Here is an 18,887-nt window from a genome sequence, read left to right as displayed (position 1 = left end):
GTGCAGCACTTTGACAGCATCATCTTTTAGGATTTGAAATAGCTCAACTGGAATTCCATCACCTCCACTAGCTCTGTTCGTAGTGATGCATCTTAATACTCCAGGATGTCTAGCTCTAGGTGAGGGATCACACCATTGTGGATTTTATCTGGTCATTAAGATCTTTTTTTGTATGGTTCTTCTGTGTATTCTTGCCACCTCTTCTTAGTATCTTCTGCTTCTGTTAGGTCCATACCATTTCTGTTCTTTATTGTGCACATCTTTTCTTTAAATGTTCCCTTAGTATCTCTCATTTTCTTGAAGAAATCTCTAGTCTTTCCCATTCTATTGTTTTTCTCTATTTCTTTACCTTGATCACTTAGAAAGGCGTTCTCTCTCCTTGCTATTCTTTGCAACTCTGCATTCATATATGATAGTAATTGATATACAGTTGGCCCTCCATATTTGCAGGTTCCACATCTACAGATACAACCAACCAAGGATGAAAAATATTTGGGGAAAGGATTCCAGAAAGTTCCAAAAATCAAAATTTAAACTTGCCACAAAGTCCAGTCAACTATTTACAAGGCATTTACATAGTGCTTACAACTATTTACTTGTGTGTCTGTGGATTTTGGTAACCTCAAGGTTCCTAGAATCATTCCCCAGCAGATACCAAGGGACAAACTGTATACTGTTAATACAATGCCACTATACATAGCACCTGCTTCTGCTCCTGCTGCTAAGTCGCTTCAGTCGTGTCGGACTCTGTGCGACCCCACAGACAGCAGCCCACCAGGCTCCTCTGTCCCTGGGATTCTCCAGGCAAGAATACTGCAATGGGTTGCCATTTCCTTCTCCAATCCATGCATGCATGCTAAGTTGCTTCAGTCGTGTCCGACTCTGTGCAACCCTATGGACAGCAGCCCTCCAGGCTCCTCTGTCCACAGGATTCTCCAGGGAAGAATACTGGAATGGGTTGCCATTTCCTTCTCCCATACATAGCACCTAGCAGTGTCTAGACGCATTTTATTAGGTCCTTGATAAATGTTTAAGGAAGGAAGAGAGGGAAGGAGGAAAAGTCAATGAACTATGTAAAATTAATTCATTTAAATTACTTTTTGATCATATCAATATGCTGTTTAAGAATCTTGCTCTGTTACCAACTATGTGTGCCTGCATAAAATAAAAATAAAAACAAAATAAAAGCAACAGTGATAAAACAAAATGTTGATCTAAGAACATCTGTAGTGCTATCAATGATATATATAGATACTATAAAAGCTGTTTCTTTGGTTTATAGCAGGGAAAGGAGCTTTCCGGGAACAATGGATCAAGATAATGGCGCACATGGTTTTTCAAAGGTGGTTGTAGAGGCAAAACCAATCCAGAGATACAGTGTTTTGAAGGAATATAATTTTACATTTTAAGAGTGAAAAGAAAGAGAAAAGAAAGGTAGCCAAAGAGTTAGGAAAAGTAAAAGGGTACAGACAAAAAACCAAAAGAGGTGCTCATATTAAAGAAAAAGAGATGGTTCACAACCCTAAAATAAAGTAGGGCCAGAACAGGTTCAATAAACGAGAACTACAAGAATTCAGAGTTTATTTAACCAGGACATTATCAGTGAATTATGAGCAGACAGACTCAATAGTTTAGTCAAGATAAAGAAAAGATGATAAAATTTTTTTTTAAAAACTAGAGGTAAGAAAATGGAAACTTTAGGAATAAACCATTTCAATTATGTCTTATGCCTTTCAAAACAATTACACTGAGGCTTGGCTGCATACACAGCTTTTTTTTTTAACCCATTTACAGGAATTTGCTCAACATGCTCACCTCATGGTGTATTCGCTGATAAACTTTTTGTTCATTGTCTAATACTACAAAAGATTCAGAGGGTGCCGCATCCCCATTGAAAATGAAGCTTAAATCCCCTCGTTGGCACTTCATGTCAGTAAAGTCTATGAGAGTAGTGTCAAGCCTGTGAAAGATGGACAGATGAGAAATTCTGACAAATAAAATTTCAATAAAACTCCATATTAATGAAATAAGCTTCGTTCCTTCTAAACTCAAACCAAGAAGCTAATACCATATTTCAAAGCCAAACATATATAAGAGCTAAATTTAAAATATCTCATTAAAAAACACCAAAAGAATATTTAAATATATATTCAATTTTACCTATATTTCATTTTCATGAATATATAACTTCATTAATCCAGCAGGAGAAAGGTTGGTTTCCCATTGCTGATGCATTTCTCAACCTGTACCCCATTCTATTTCTCTTACCATAGCTACTCCATAAAATTTACCTCAGGGAAGAAGGGCAGAAAAGGAAAGCAAACCCGTCTAACATCTTTTGATCCCTTTAAGACAAAGTTGCTAGCTCAGCAGAGTACAGCTGACCCTTGACCACAGGGGTCTGGAACACGGACTTCCATCCCCTCCATATATAACTTTACAGTTGGCCCTCCATATGTACATTTCCACGCTCTCAGGTTCAACCAACCTTGGATCATGTAGTACTATAATATGTATTTATTGAAAAAAGATCTGTGTGTAAGAAGGCCCAAGTAGTTCAAACCAGTGTTGTTCAAAGGTCTGCTGTATACCTGGAGAGTAGCAATGCACAGACCACATTCTTAGATTAAGGGCTGTGTGTCCACAGCCTTGTCCTTGAGAGCTGCATCGAGGCTGATGCTTAATCATACAGTATTAAACCTTGCTTCATCCTTCAACTCAATAAACCATTTAATTTACTCCAAATTCTTGGCCTTTTTGCTTGACTTCTCAGATTCAGATTAGCATTCTCTTTCCCAACATTTTCTTTTCTAACATCTCCACAGCCCGAAACATTATGGACCTTTCCTATGGCAAATATTGATGTATTCAAACACCTGTATGTTTGTTGTGTTCACTGTAACCAAGACCTGACATGGTCGACCCAATGGGTTGGTCTCAAATAAATTCTATAAATCACTACTTGGTGAAATTAGAGAGAATAATGGAGTGGAAAACTTTACAAGTATCCTGACATGCTTCAATCTTGCCCAAGGCTTTGTAGTCTCCAGATCATCATATCAGGACCTGACTGGCTGCTCAAAACACAGTCCTTAAGTTAAGAAATAGGTTCACACAGCTGTTAAGAAATGCTGATCACACCCAAAAGAAAATTTCTTTAAGTCTTTGTGAGAGGTCCACCCTGGCTACTGAGTTTCTAACACAATATAAGAACTCATTACTTTGTAGGATTTTCCGTTCTCACCATAGACAAGGCAAATGAGTGGGCATTACTAGTTTCCCTTCATAGGAAAAGCTGAAAAATGGAACATATTTCACATGCTGCATCAAAAGAGTAACGAAGGTTACATATAATTTAACACCCAAACTAGTAACTTTTAAAAGTGAAGGTGACACTATTAATAATTTTACTAGGACAACAGAGATGAATAGGGAAGTATGATTAACCTATGTATAAGAAGCTCTTTTCTGAGCCATGTAAAATACATACACCCCTCAGAGTCAAATAAGAAGTCCTAAAAAAATAGCAAGGCGCCAGCTCCTGTAGGAGTGAACTCGACTTGCTGCTTTATAGTTGAATTCTTGCCCCTGGTCCACTTTCAGTGGCCTGCTACTGCACTATTGGTGCTTGTACTACTAAACATATTCTGTTGTTGCTTGTACATGTGGCACAAGAGAAAATGCTGCCAATAAAAGGGGCTTATCTCCTACCTCTAATGTGGGCTAATGTGGTCTAATGAAGTCTCAAAAAGGGGACAGATCATTTTATATGAGTGGCCTATTTGGACTCCACGGTTCAGCTACCAGGGAACTCTATACCCCTCAAAAAAAGAAGACATGGGCCAGCATAGTCTTTTGCCTCCACTCCCTTCTTGCCCATCCTGGGGGAGAACAGGAGTGGGCTGCAAGGGGTGGGGGTGAGAGGAGAGATACACAGAGAGACAAAGACAGACTGACACTGGCGACATTTGAGCCCTTCAATCCAGCCACACCTAAGATCAGTCATTGTCAATTTTTATTTTATATGTATTTTCATAATTTGCAACTGAAAGACTAATACAACTTATATATTAGACATATTAGATGGCATAGTAAGCTGTATCAAACATGCCTCATAATGATATAATTTATATCATGGTGATATTTTAATGTATCAACTATTCCTTGGCTTTCAGCTTAATGAGCCTAGTCTAAATACTTCTAATTTTTACCATGTAATTCACCATGAAGGACATAAAGTTCTTTATAAAAATGCAAAGATTCAAATAGAAAATGTTCTTTTACAGATAAAAACTTGATAACTACCCAAGTAACAGTGAAAAGACAATAGGGCCTACCCTTGAGATAGGAACAGCTCAAATGAGACAGTTCGCAAAGATTATTTAGGTCAATGGTTATATATTACCTCAAAATTATTAATAGTGAAAAATATATTAGTATTCTCAACAATAAAGTTGTTCATATTACTATTTCTACTAAAATATTAATTTCTCCTAGACACCAAAGATGATACTGTGTTGATTTTTGCCCACACAGCTTGCAGGATTTTAGTTCCCCAACCAGAGATGGAATCTGTGATCTTGGTAGTGAAAGCATGGCAATCCTAACTACTTGACCACCAGGGAATTCCCATACTTTAAATAAATCACACTGCTATCATGAGATACAAGTAAAAGTCATTTGAAGTGATGTTTAAAAGAACTAATTATCTCATGATATTTAAATGTGCACATTTTTATTTAATGTTAACAAACTGGTTTTTCTTTTAATTCTTCATCTATGCAAAAAACCTTTACCATACATTCTAAAATGCAGCTTCTCCATTACTCGTTAACTTTGATAACCAGCATTTTGAACTCATCACTCCTTCAACCTTAGTAAAGAGGTTTCCTGCTAGTAAGCCCCAGGTTTCAGTGTCTTACTAAATTATAGTAGCTCCCCTTAAGCTACTGTAGCTCCCCTTAAGCTACATTCTTTGACACAATTATTCTCTCTCTTATTGTCATACATCTATCTTAGCCATTTTGTGGGGGTTTTTTATCATCTATATTTATTATGTAATATGTATCATGTCATTTACTTTTAAAAGGTATATATAAATGTGAAATAATTTTTTAAAAGAAAGAAGCTCCTTTTCTTCTAAATTTAAGAATCAAACAGAACTAAAACTAACCTTTAACACAGCACATGGAAGACAATACTATTCTCCCAAGTCATCTACTAACTTTGGCAAGTACCTATATTAAAAATTTTTAAACTGATGAATAATTTTTTTGAAATTCATAATATATTGCTAACAATAGGCTACTGAATTAAATCTACATCATTAACAAATCCTTTCATAGTTTTTCACCCATACTTTACTGTGTTTTCCAAGGTTTCTGTAATGACCATGAATTTAATGTGCATGAGAACGTTCATGATGAGCAATATCTGAGGAAGTTATTTTTAAAAAACAAAAACACAGAAAACTCTACCTTAACCAATAGAATTTTGCTTGAGAATAATTATCCTAGAACTTACTTCTAACTAAAGGTTATCTCTTCATTATAATTCATCATACTTAATAATTAATCTCATAAACAGTTGATTTTCTTTAAATTTCTGTCTTGCGACATGATAAGAAGTCACATGATAAGAAGACAGTAAGTCAGAGAGGTCCTGGCTCAGCCATTAATTTGCAATATGCTCATAAAAATCACTTCACCTTTCTGAACTTTCTAATCTATAAAATGAAGAGTTTATATAACTTTTTAAGACATCTCTAGTTCTAGACAATACTCAAATTAATATTGTGAATTTTTATAAACATAGGCATATAAAATTATATGTATACATATATAAATGTACTAATATGAATACATTAAAATGGGGACATTTCCTGGTAATCTAGTGGTTAGGCTCTGCACTCTTACTGCTCAGGGCCCAAGTTTGATCCCTGGTTGGGGAACTAAAATCCCATAAGCTACACAGTACAGCCAGTTAAAAAAACAGTTGGCACATTCACTAGCATTCTAAATAGCTTAAATAGGTATCATTTATATAATTTGTTGTTCAGTGCTAAGTTGTGTCCAACTCTGCAACACCATGGACTGCAGCACACCAGACACCTCTGTCCTCCACTATCTCCCAGAATTTGCTCCACTTCATGTCCATTCCATCAGTGATACTAACTAACCACCTCATTCTCTGCCACCCACTTCTTTTGCCTTCAATCTTTCCGAGCATGAGGGTCTTTTCCAATGACTCAGCTCTTTGCATCAGGTACAAAGTACTGGAGCTTCAACTTCAGCATCAGTCCTTCCAATGAATGTTCAGGGCTGATTTCCTTTAGGATTGACTGGTTTGATCTCCTTGCTATTCAAGGGACTCTCAACATTAAAAAAAAACTAAGATCTTGCCATGTGGTCGTCCCATCACTTCAAGGCAAACAGAAGGGGAAAAAATGGAAGCAGTGACAGATTTTATTCTCTTAGGCTTCAAAATCACTGCAGATGGTGACTGAAGCCATGAAATTAAAAGACATTTGCTCCTTGGAGGAAAGCTATGGCAAACTTAGTGTATTAAAAAGCAGAGATATCACTTTGTTAACACAGGTCCATCTACTCAAAGCTACGGTTTTTCTAGTAGTCATGCACGGATGTGAGAGTTGGACCATAAAGAAGGCTGAGTGCCAAAGAAGTGATCATTTATAAATATACCTATATTAGTATAAAGATAAAGAAATAATGATAGAATTCTGAAATGAATAAATAGATTCTCCATGAGATCCAAATATCAATCAATTAAAAAGAAAACAGAAGAAAATTAAAATTAGCCTTCAAAAATATTCACTAGAATGGATAGATGAATGGCTAGAAGCATGGGTGGGTAGATAGGGGAGGGAACAGTAGGAAAGGGATGCAGTAAAAAAGGACAAGAGTTGGGTCCTCCTTATGTGTTCCTTATTCCCTAAAAAGCTAGGAAGAGGGGCATGACCATCCTAAATCTTCTTGGTATTGTATCATGATCTTCATTCTACTTGCGTTCTAGATAGTATGTAGTTGAACAATAACACCTTTGTTTTAGTCAAGATTTTATGCCTTTGGTTTCTTATCTCCAGTACCTCAAAGGAGATAAAACATTGTGAATATATTAAGACATGTTTAAGTTATAAAATACTACATCCATGTATAAGCTTTTACTACAGAAAGAAAAGCTTCCTCTAAATCTCAGTTATCTGTTACTCAGAGAAAAATCAAATCACCTTACCTGATATTGATACCTTGCTTGTATATTTTACATGCATCAGAAGGCAGAATTCGGGAAAGTAAAGGCACTGTATTTGTAAAAAGAAAAGGTGAAAAATAACCACCTAAAGTTCTGAGACATTATAAATTTTTAAATAGAAGAACAGTACTGTAACATTTTACTATTTTATAAAAGTTGTCATAATTTCCTTTAAAATAGTATTTTTCTACTGAAAAATAATACACAAAGCAATTTTGAGCAACTTCAAATATCTACTGCTGCTAAGTCACTTCAGTCGTGTCCGACTCTGTGCGACCCCATAGATGGCAGCCCACCAGTCCCTGGGATTCTCCAGGCAAGAACACTGGAGTGGGTTGCCATTTCCTTCTCCAATGCATGAAAGTGAAAAGTGAAAGTGAAGTCGCTCAGTCATGTCCGACTCTTAGCAACGCCATGGACTGCAGCCTACCAGGCTCCTCCGTCCATGGGATTTTCCAGGCAAGAGTACTGGAGTGGGGTGCCATTGCCTTCTCGGATTTAATTGTAATTACCATCACCAACACCCACCACCAAATACAAATGAGAGTAGCAAAACTGATGCAATGCCATTCTTGGTACATATTGCAAGATGCTACTGTTAGTGAGAAAACAAGGCCTTTTGGTAACTAAACCCTCCTGAAGGGGTCACCAGATAAACCTGGATCCCATCTAATTCTTTATATATAACTGCATAAAATACCAGAAAAGTAATATGTGTAATAAAAAATACATTGTTAGAGCTAGTTGAATTTGAGTTTGAATCCTAAATATATTGATTATTCAATAAGCTCAATGTACATTAGTTTTAAAATTCTTAAAATGCAATCGTACTATTGACTTATACATTTCTACATTCCAGTGTTGCTCACATTCATATCATAAGCTATATTCTTATAGTTTTTTATTATTCATTATCTGCTATATTTTGAGGAAAGATGAGTTATTCTATAGACAAATAAATCTACATAACAGGCTAAATAATTAAACTACCATATACCAAAAAAAGAAAAGAATGTGAAACTCAAAATTCCTGAAATTAAAGATCTCATCACATGTACAGGTGTATGTATGTGTGTGTGTTTATCTGTGTAAGATGTATTACACGTATATTTTATAAAACTCGAGTGTTTTAAAAATGGGTGATAAAAATCAACCTGGTTAGAAAGAAAGACCCTAGAGAAAACTAAAGGCTAGGTTTTTAGTTAACTTTTTCAAAGTTTTCTAAATTTTTAAATATTTTCTAATTAACATTAAAAGTTTTTTAATTCTTTAGAGGTTATTCAATCTAAAATGATTACATCATTAAAGACAGTTTTCTAGACTTTTTATTTTATGAAAATAAGAAAAGTTTACAGCCAAGAGGGAGTATCATCTAAGTTACCCTGGTCAAAGAACATAAAAAATCATTTTCCAATCAAATTCTTCCTTATATGAAACAACAGAAGTTAAGAAGAGTAATAACAGCATATGCATGTGCATGCTAAGTCACTCAGTCGTGTCCAACTCTACGACCCCATGGACTGTAGCCTGCCAGGCTTCTCTGTCCGTGGGATTCTCCAGGTAGGAATACTAGAGTGGGTTGCCATTTCCTTCTCCAATAATGGCATAAATCTATATAAATGATCAAAGCTCCTCTTTCTTACTTATTAATTGAGATCTACTTTTTCTGTTTTTAAATATTTGATATAGTAAGAAAAAGATGATTACAATAAGCCAGCACTCTAACTTAATTTAAATTTATTACATCTTGTAAAGTAGTATGGTAAACTACAAAAGCAAAATTCAGAATCACACACCAATATCCACTTATCAGAAAAGGAAGAAAGGGGGAATGTAGAGAAAAAAAGAATTTGAAGATTGAAAAGCAAAAGTTAAAAAAAAAAAGAAGGTATATCATAGAGGAAAAAAAAGATTTCAATGCATTCCAAAAATAGAGCAATTTGCATTTTCCTAATTTTGTGATGACTTTTTCTTCCCCCATGTAAATTGAACAATTAGGCTCTCTATATCTTAAGTTATTTCAACGTTATCTAAGAGTCTAACACACACACACACAAAAAGAGTCTAACACAGTACTCCAAAGGTAGTATAATCCACTGAACTGAAAAATGAATAGTCTCTAAGTTTTCATTCTGGCTTTGCTATCACTTATTCCCTGATTTTAAGAACAGCCTAGGCCTGATGTTTTCCATCTATAATATGCAAAAAAAAAAAAAAAAAAAAGTCCTAAAAACAGGACAGATATTCTGTAGATTATGAGATAAAGAAAAAAACTATTAGTTTTCTGCTGAAACATGCCATATACATAATGTTAAGTTTGTAGTGATTATAATACTATAAATTATTTAACACTTTACAGCATCTAAAGTGCTTCCTTCAAAAACATGATTTCATTTCATCTACACCAAAACAAAGACTTGAAAATAGGTGGGGTGTTTATTCTTACTCTCACTTTTAAAATGAAAAAACCCAAGCTCAGGAAAAATATGTGACTTTCCACTGCAAACAGGAGCCAGTACTTCTGATTCCATTTTAAGGCTTTTCTATACCTAAAAACTCACTCTGGAATAATTTAGCTGCCTTCAGACTTGCTATTAATCAAGTCTGAGGCTATTTTCAGCCAAATACTGAAGGAGAAAGAGTGGAGTTTTTGTGCTCCACTACCGCTAAACTTACCCCTGGATCTCAGTATTTCTTAACTTGCCCTTGTTTCTGGGAGCCTTTTTCTTTTTTTTTTTTTTAATATCAGGGGCTTTCACAAGGGAGGAAGCATGCCTAAACTCTAGAAAAAAGCTTGATAATCAAATCTTATATCAGAGATTATCCAATGTTTTTTAATCCAAAGCATATAAACTAAATCTAGCCAATGAGTTTAGTTTTTAGAAGGACAGATGACATCCAACCATCAGGTGCTAATAATGTGACATGAAATCAGTAAAAACCTTTATCAACAATGAATCAGATGTGCTAACTTTCTTGTGTCAAAGTCAAATTCTCAGAGAAGCAATACATTTTTTCAAAAGTAATTGTTATTATATTTTGCCCTTGTCACGTGCAATCTCTGTTCTCCAATCAGGGACTGAACCCAGTGCCCCCTGCTCAGAGTCTTAACCACTGGACCACCAGGGAAGTCCCAGAAGCAATACTTTAAACAGTACCTCAGTGGTTACATAATAAACTTGATTATGCAACAGTTACAATGTGTTTACAACTACAGATAATATGCACAATTTCATGAGTAATTATATCCAATTTCAATTTGTTCATGTAATTGAAATGTCAGTTTTAAAATATTTTAGAATATTTTACTCAGCAAGATAAAGTTACAATTTTAGAATTCAAAATACTAACAGTTAATCAAACAGTCAATTAAAGAGCCAGTATACTCAAGGATCACCAAGAATGACTGGGGTCTTTATAGATAGAAAAAAAACAGTGAAAAAAATAGTATCCAGACTTTAGACCAATCTAACTTGGAGCTCTTTTATTACACAATGCTATTACATCTCTTTTTCTTTTGGTATTCTAGGACACTGGTACTTCTAAATGATAGAGCATAAAGCATTATCAGAGTTAAGAAAACCTTGGGTGAGTTTTTTTGGCCACACCACAGCACTCATGGGATCTCAGTTCTCCACAAGGGATTGAACCTGGGCCAGAGTCAGTGGTAAAGAGTCCACTTACAATGCCGGCAACAGAGTTCGACCTCTAGGTAAGGAAGATCCCCTGGAAAAGGAAATGGCAACCCACTCCAGTATTCTTGCCTGGAGAATTCCATGGACAGAGGATCCTAGTGGACTATAGTCCATGAGATCACAAAAAGAGTCAGATGGGACTTAGTGACTAAACAACAACACCTACAACAGGAATGAAAGCCCAGAACCCTAACCACTAGACCACCAGGGAATTCCCACAGGTGTGATTTTTGATGGAGCCAAAACTAGCCTCATGATCTAAAGTTGCAACTGATTATAGTTAGGGATTAAATTTCTATTTAGAGATTAAACAAACCAGAAACATCTTAATCACCCATCTCATAAAGTATTATGCTGCTGTTTTTTTTAAAAAGGAAGTACTTCTTCATGAACTAAAATGTAAGATATTTATGATAGATTAAGTAAAAATGACAAAATGCATAATAATTGTATGATTTCATTTAAAAAACTAAGGCTGAGGCTATATATACACATATAAATTTATATTTATATGTGTGTACAAACACATGTTCATAAGCATTGAAGAGAGTTGAAAATATTCATATGAAACATTAATAGTCGTCTCTAGAGTGGTCTCTGTCAATATCTGATTTATTGTTATGATTATTTTATGATTTATATTTATGATTATTTTGGTGATAATAAGCATTCAAATGTTTATACCATAAAGATTAATTCAGATGCTTTAAAAAAACACATAAGCACACTATATCCAATTTATATATAGACTACATTAAAAAATGTTTAACCCAAAAGTCAGTTGTTTGGATAGTTATTTATTTAGTAAAGTATAGGTCACTAGGATCAAACTTCCTATTTGGACACAAAAGTTTCCTAAGTAGACTCATGTTTAAAATGAGAAAGAGAAAAAACTTACCTTACCAAGGTAAATCAAAAATGACTGTAAAATATCTAGGAATTAACATCTTTTATAAATAAGTGGAATGGTGTGCAACCAAACAGTGTGTTAAGACAGTGGCTATAAAGTATGCAATAAAAGCAGCAAAAGTGATTGACAGATGACAAAATATACAAAATCAATTAATATTAACCAAATTCTTCACATTTAGGTATCTAAATACTATATGTCGAATTTCCCTAAATTCAGTAACCTAATAATCCCATAGTTATTCTTCTCTGCTCTCTGAAAATTCCTTACATTAAATTATTATATTTTAACCAGCATTTTGTTTTTAAATAAGACAATTTTTTACCTTAAAAAAATAATTATGGAAGTTACTAATCAGGTTGGGATAATTAAATATTACTATGGGGCTTTATGGGCTTCCCTGGTGGCTCAGATGGTAAACAATCTGCCTGCACTGTGGGAGACCTGGGTTCAATCCCTGGGTTGGGAAGATCTACTGACTGGAGAAGGGAATAGCAACCCACTCCAGTATTCTTGCCTGGAGAATTCCATGGACAGAGGAGCCTAGCAAGCTACAGACCATGGGGTCTCAAAGAGCCGGACAGAACTGAGCAACTCACACACGCACAGGGCTTTATAACCATTATATTCAACATGATGAAAAATATTTAAATTTCCTTATGGCAAATATTGGTTATTTTAACATTTATATTTAATAGTTATTTTTACACTTGCATTTTTGCATACCTACATATTTTACAGTAAAACATAGCACATTCTTACCCCAGCTTTGAAAATCCCAGTGAAGTTCGAGATAAAAGTCACCTAGCTGAGAAATGAAATATGTATAATTAGTAAATGCATACCTTAGTTAACAGCTCTTATACCTGCTTAACATTTTGCTTTAAAAAAATCTGTTATCATTAAAGATCTATAGACAGAAATAGGAAATAATTTCAATTATGGGGTTGGAGAAAGAACCAAAATATATATATATGCTTATTACTTAGTATTACAATAGCAGACATTACTACACTTATCCACAAAGGAAAATACATACCACTTTAGATTTTACAAGAACGTTTTAATCACATAAAACTGATAGGCATTTAAATTTGCATCAATAAATATTCCACTTCTCAGTATAACCAAAACAAAATGAGTAGTATTGGGAGAATAGTTAGTAACTTTAGAAGTGTTATAAAAAAAAACTTCTAAAATGATTATTGTGTAGGCTCATAATGATCTAATAAAATCATTCCCTGCAACAGAAACTTTTTTCTATAAAGTGATAACACAAGTTTTCAAAATCTGAAATAATCTGTCATCATATTATCTATAGACAATGTTTTTATTTCTTAAATTAGAAGCTAAACAACAAAAACTATAACTGTTCAAGGAACTATTAATCAAATAGTCTCAAAAAATTTTATCCCTTGAGATTTCAAAAAATAGCATACCTAAAAGAAGACATACTCATAGGTCTTTCTCCCAGTTTTTTCAGGCATCCAAAATAAAGAGAAAAAAATAACAGAAAACAAACCTCTCTCCCTGTCTGTACCACTACACCCAGCTGTACCATCATGAAGTAGGATAGATAAACAGTTTTGTTACAAACAGAAAATGCAAACTGGCCCTACTAGCAGTAGCAGCTTCTGCTCATAGAAAATTTTTGAATCCAAAGAACAAAGAAAAATTACTTCCATTAATTATCACTTACCTTCTTTTTTCTTAGAGCTGTTACCTTATTTATTGGGATCAATAATTCTTTATCTACCTTCTAAGTTCAAAGCAAATAATGCTTCCCATAAGATTATACACTATAATCAGTATTTTTTAATGTCATTATTGCTTAATTAAAGCAGGATTTTTACTATTTCTTGACCCTTAATAATTAGCAAATAATTAAACTGCATTTTTAAAATGCATAAAAGTACACTTTCAATTACAGTTGAGATGCAAAATCAGTCAAGAAATTGAGCTTACCTCTTTCAGGGCTTTTAATAATCGAGGTCGTTTTTCTTCAACACTTTCCCTGGATTGCTGCTTAAGCTTCCTTAAAAGAGCTGTAACTAAAATTTAAATTTTAAAAAAATTTTTAATTTAAAATGAATTTTGCCAGGTTAGACTGCTAATTATATCTAAAAAAAAAATTGTGAAAAAAAATGTCACCATGCTAAGAAACACCACTGGCTTATTACACACAGAAATAATACAGATATTGTGAATATGTTAGAAAATACCTTTGGCAAAGCTGTTATGATCCTCAAGAAAAACTGAAAGGAGATACCTCAACATCAACTTACAGTCATACTAGCTTTGGTGGTTTTTAATCATCAGTAAGGCTTCATCTGACTGAGTCAAGATTACCAACCTCAGTCAGATGATGCAGTGTCCTGTTGTTAACAGTTGTCTAAAAGATGATCTCAAAGATAGGAAATCTCAAAAATCATACTAGGTATTATTTTTTTTTAAATGTAATTATCTACAAAATGTTATCAGTTGCATCTGTTCTTCTTTTACTTGAGACTGTACTTTCTCTCACATACTACCAACATAGCATAAAAAATACTAAAACAAATCCTATTCTATCTGTGAAAAGAACTTCAGACTCTTAAAAAAAAACCCTGAAACCCTCCAGTGTCTTCTCAATAGTTAACAGATATTAAGACAAATCGCTTAAGTCCAAACCACAGCTTTACTACTTATTAGATGTGTCAATATGGAACACTTAATTAATTTTCCTAAACTTCACTTTCTTTTTTTCATTTGTCAAGTAAGAATAAATCTATATTAAAATCTATAGTAAATCTCAAGTAAAATCTACTACAAAGAGTTACTATAAAGGCTCAATATAAACTGCTTACTACTGTGCCTGCAATTAGGTAAATAGAAGATTTGTTTATTAGAATGAAGGTCTAAAACATACCAGCAAACTCAATCAATCTCTCACATTTACTGAAATAAGAGAAAATATTAGCTTTGAATAAAGTAAGATAAAAAATGTATTAGTCAAGTGGAGAATGTATACATCAATACATGGTGAAAGAGGAGAGTGAAAAAGTTGGCTTAAAGCTCAACATTCAGAAAACTAAGATCATGGCAGCTGGTCCCATCACTTCATGGGAAATAGATGGGGAAACAGTGGGAACAGTGGCTGACTTTATTTTGGGGGGCTCCAAAATAACTGCAGATGATGATTGCAGCCATGAAATTAAAAGACACTTACTCCTTGGAAGGAAAGTTATGACCAACCTAGACAGCATATTAGAAAGCAGAGACATTACTTTGTTGACAAAGGTCTGTCTAGTCAAGGCTATGGTTTTTCCAGTAGTCATGTATGGATGTGAGAGTTGGACTATAAAGAAAGCTGAGGGCTGAAGAATTGATGCTTTTGAACTGTGGTGTTGGAGAAGACTCTTTGAGAGTCCCTTGGACTGCAAGGAGATCCAACCAGTCCATCCTAAAGGAGATCAGTCCTGGGTGTTCATTGGAAGGACTGATGTTGAAGCTGAAACTCCAATACTTTGGCCACCTGGTGGCGAAGAGCTGACTCATCAGCTAATCATCAGTAAGGCTTCACCTGACTGAGTCAAGATTACCAACCTCAGTCAGATGATGCAGTGTCCTGTTGTTAACAGTTGTCTAAAAGATGATCTCAGAGATAGGAAATCTTTGAAAAGACCCTGATGCTGGGAAAGATTGAAGGCAGGAGGAGAAGGGGATGACAGAGGATGAGATGGTTGGATGGCATCACTGACTCAATGGACATGGGTTTGGGTAAACTTCAGGAGTTGGTGATGGATAGGTAGGTCTGGCGTGCTGTGGTTCATGGGGTCACAAAGAGTTGGACATGACTGAGTGAGTGAACTGAACTGATGCTAAAATGAAAACTTCAGCTTCTTACATCAATCCTCAATAAAAATTCTTTTCTGGTCTATAAAATCCAAATAGTCTAAGGACCAATTACCTAGATAAATTAGGATTCTTTAAAGATTCAAATTTATATGACTCTAACTAACCTTCATGTTTGTTATAATTTAATATCAAAACTATATTATCTAAGTATAGAATTCTTTCTATAATTCTTCTCCACTATAAAGGCAAATAGTTTAATAAATGTTTATTCAATCTACCTTTACTTCAGATTAAAACAGACTGCCGTTCACATAAAGAACAAATATAATATCCTAAAAAGAAAAGGCATCTTAATTAAAAGCAGAAACCATATAGTTTCCATCAACTAAATATAACTGACTGAAGACCTTCAATACATAGAAAATTAATAAAATGACCAAATATTATTAAAAATGTAGTGACAGCAACTACATATAACATAGTGATGTGTGCAAAAAGATTCCTGTTCTATGAGATTTCACATTAAAATATAACATCAACTTATGGAGACACTCAGAACACAATCAGATAAAATTATTAGCATATCTGGGGGAGTCAATATTTGTATTCCCATACTATAAGAATCTTATTAACAGTGATTGACAAATAAAATAAAATTAGCTACAACAAATGTCATTGGTGACGGTTTAGTCATTGAGTAATGTCCAATTCTTTGCAACCCCATGGACAGTAGCCTGCCAGGCTCCTCTGACCATGGGATCTTCCAGGCAAGAATGCTGGAGTGGGTTGCCATTTCCTTCTCCAGGAGAACTTCCTGACCCAGGGATCAAACCCAGATTTCTTGCATTGCAGGTGGATTCTTTACCAATTGAGTCACCAAGTGACCAAAAAGTCACCAGCTTTTTTCCTCAATAATTTTCTAACTTTCTACAACAAATGTCATTACTTTCTTTAAAAAAAATATTTTAAAGTTTTGAGTATCTCAGGAGAGTGATAATAAATAAAAATCTAATGTAATACTTTTCAGAAATTTTTAAATTATTGATTAATCTCAAATCTTCCTTGTAGTTTTAATTATCTTCATTAATTCACTGAACAAAAATACATGTGCCAAGCACTGTTCTAGGAGCCAGAAATGAAAGGCTGAATAAGAAACATACTGATGACTTGATTTTTCACAAAGCTTATATGATACACTATGAGGAAAAGACATTGCAAGACAGCAAAAGAGACACAGATATAAAGAACAGACTTTTGGACTCTGTGGGAGAAGGCGAGGGTGGGATGATTTGAGAGAACAGCATTGAATACATGTATATTATCATATGTGAAATAGATCACCAGTCCAGGTTTGATGCATGAGGTGGGGTCAGGGCTGGTGCACTGGGATGACCCTGAGGGATGGTACATTTATATATATACGGTAATATATAGGGTCAAGAATAATTCATACATAAGTTTATAAGTAGCTGCAAATTCTTCATAGTATGGAAAGTTACACCAAATGAAAAATATGTCAAATGCATCATTTCATATTTTTAGAATACATAACAACAATAGTAATTTATATTGCTTACTCATCTGTCTATCTCCATAACTGATGGCTTCCGCCAGCGGGCTCCATCCCTGAGCATTTTTCACCTTTACTGGAGCATTGTGAGCCAAAAGTAAATGGGCACATTCTGAAACATAGAACGGTAATAATATTAAACATAATGCCATTTTCAGAATCTCTAAATTAAAAAATCCCGTAAAAATTCAAGGTATCAAGTTAATATAAACAGATCTATGAAATAAGCACTGTACTGTAGAGAATTAAGTAATTTTTTTAATTCCTATGTATCTAACCATGTTATTTCAAATCCTTAGATTCAAGAATTATCTATTCTAGTACCTAAAAATATATTGGATCTCTCTGCAAACAAAATATTATGTTCCCTAATAATTGTTCCCAAGGATATTTTAAGAATGTTTCCATATTATAAAAAATTACTCAAGAAACTCAAAAGTAATTTACATAAAAACTCCTACTAACTAATAAGAGCCAGAAGAGGACTATCTGCAAGGTCAAATGGAAAGTTCATTATTTATTTCAAGGGGGAAAAAAGTATTTGCAAAAAGAATCACTGATGTTTCCATAAGCCCTTATTTTTCAAATTTTACAGCTTGTTTAGTTCAGAAAAATACCCAAAGGGGACAAAAACTTGTTTATGATTATAAGGACAAATCTGGACAGTTTTTCTAGTAATCAAAAAAAGTAATAAAAAGGTAATAAAATAATCAAAAAAGGTAACTCCAAAAAAAGGTATACTTGGCTCACCATCCAGCCCAGGCACAGCTGCCTGCTGAAACTTAAGAGAAACAATGAAGACTGCCACAAGAGACAGGATAATTACATTTAAAAATCTATGATCAGGACAAAAGTTCCCAAAACACTGGATTTTTGGGGGGCTGGTCACACAGCATGCAGGATCTTAGTTCCCCAACCAGGATCAAACCTGCACCCCCAGCAATGGAAGCATAATGTTCTAACCACTGGACCACCAGGGAATTCTCAACACTGGATATTTTAGGATGCACTGAGGGATCTCAGCCTCTTGGATCTTAGCTGGTTAAGTTCAGGGGTGGTGGTTTTAAATCATCACTCTCAACATTTTCAGTTATTCATGGGAAAATTAATTTACCTAGTACTTCATCAATGGATTTTGTGGTTTCAACTGTTTTATCTATATAATACTTGCTGTTTCCAACTCAGTGGCTAGGGCATTTCCAACATTTAACATTGAGGATATGTGGTAATCTGAACCAAGTCTTACAATAAGAACTAACATAATATATGACAACATGAATAAAAGTTTTCTACAATAGGAATAAAAAGTCTAAGGTATAGACCTTTGTATAGGTTGAGGAAATTTTTCTTAAATTAAAAATAATAAGCATATTAACAGGCAGGAAAACATCTGAAACAAGGCTCATGGGAAATTTAAGATAGCTATCCAATTTAAATTCCCTAAATGAAATGATTCATTCAACCAATTAGTCTTTTGGCATATATTTATCAAGTGCCTATTATATGCCATTTCTAAGTTCTAGGTCCTAGATATAAGCAGTGAAAAGAAAGATAATTAGAGAGCTCACATATTATATTAAAATATTAAGTAAAGGACATTATATTA

At 34.2% G+C, this 18,887-nt stretch overlaps 1 protein-coding gene across 3 annotated transcripts in view; it reads right to left on the bottom strand.

Annotated features, from left to right (window-relative positions):
- Window positions 1-18,887, bottom strand: part of ANKRD13C (ankyrin repeat domain 13C) — a 91,669-nt gene that overhangs the window by 34,030 nt on the left and 38,752 nt on the right. For all 3 annotated transcript variants that reach the window (XM_025288459.3, XM_044944857.2, XM_006077618.4), the window contains exons 3-7: window positions 17,289-17,393; window positions 13,840-13,925; window positions 12,637-12,682; window positions 7,252-7,318; window positions 1,816-1,960 (exon numbers count right to left, since the gene is read on the bottom strand). In XM_025288459.3, coding sequence (XP_025144244.1) covers window positions 1,816-1,960; window positions 7,252-7,318; window positions 12,637-12,682; window positions 13,840-13,925; window positions 17,289-17,393 — 449 coding nt within the window. The remainder of the gene's footprint in view (window positions 1-1,815; window positions 1,961-7,251; window positions 7,319-12,636; window positions 12,683-13,839; window positions 13,926-17,288; window positions 17,394-18,887) is intronic.

Source organism: Bubalus bubalis, chromosome 6 (assembly GCF_019923935.1).
Source record: "Bubalus bubalis isolate 160015118507 breed Murrah chromosome 6, NDDB_SH_1, whole genome shotgun sequence".
Classification (NCBI taxonomy): Eukaryota; Metazoa; Chordata; class Mammalia; order Artiodactyla; family Bovidae; genus Bubalus; species Bubalus bubalis.
This window is presented reverse-complemented; position numbering and strand designations above follow the sequence as displayed.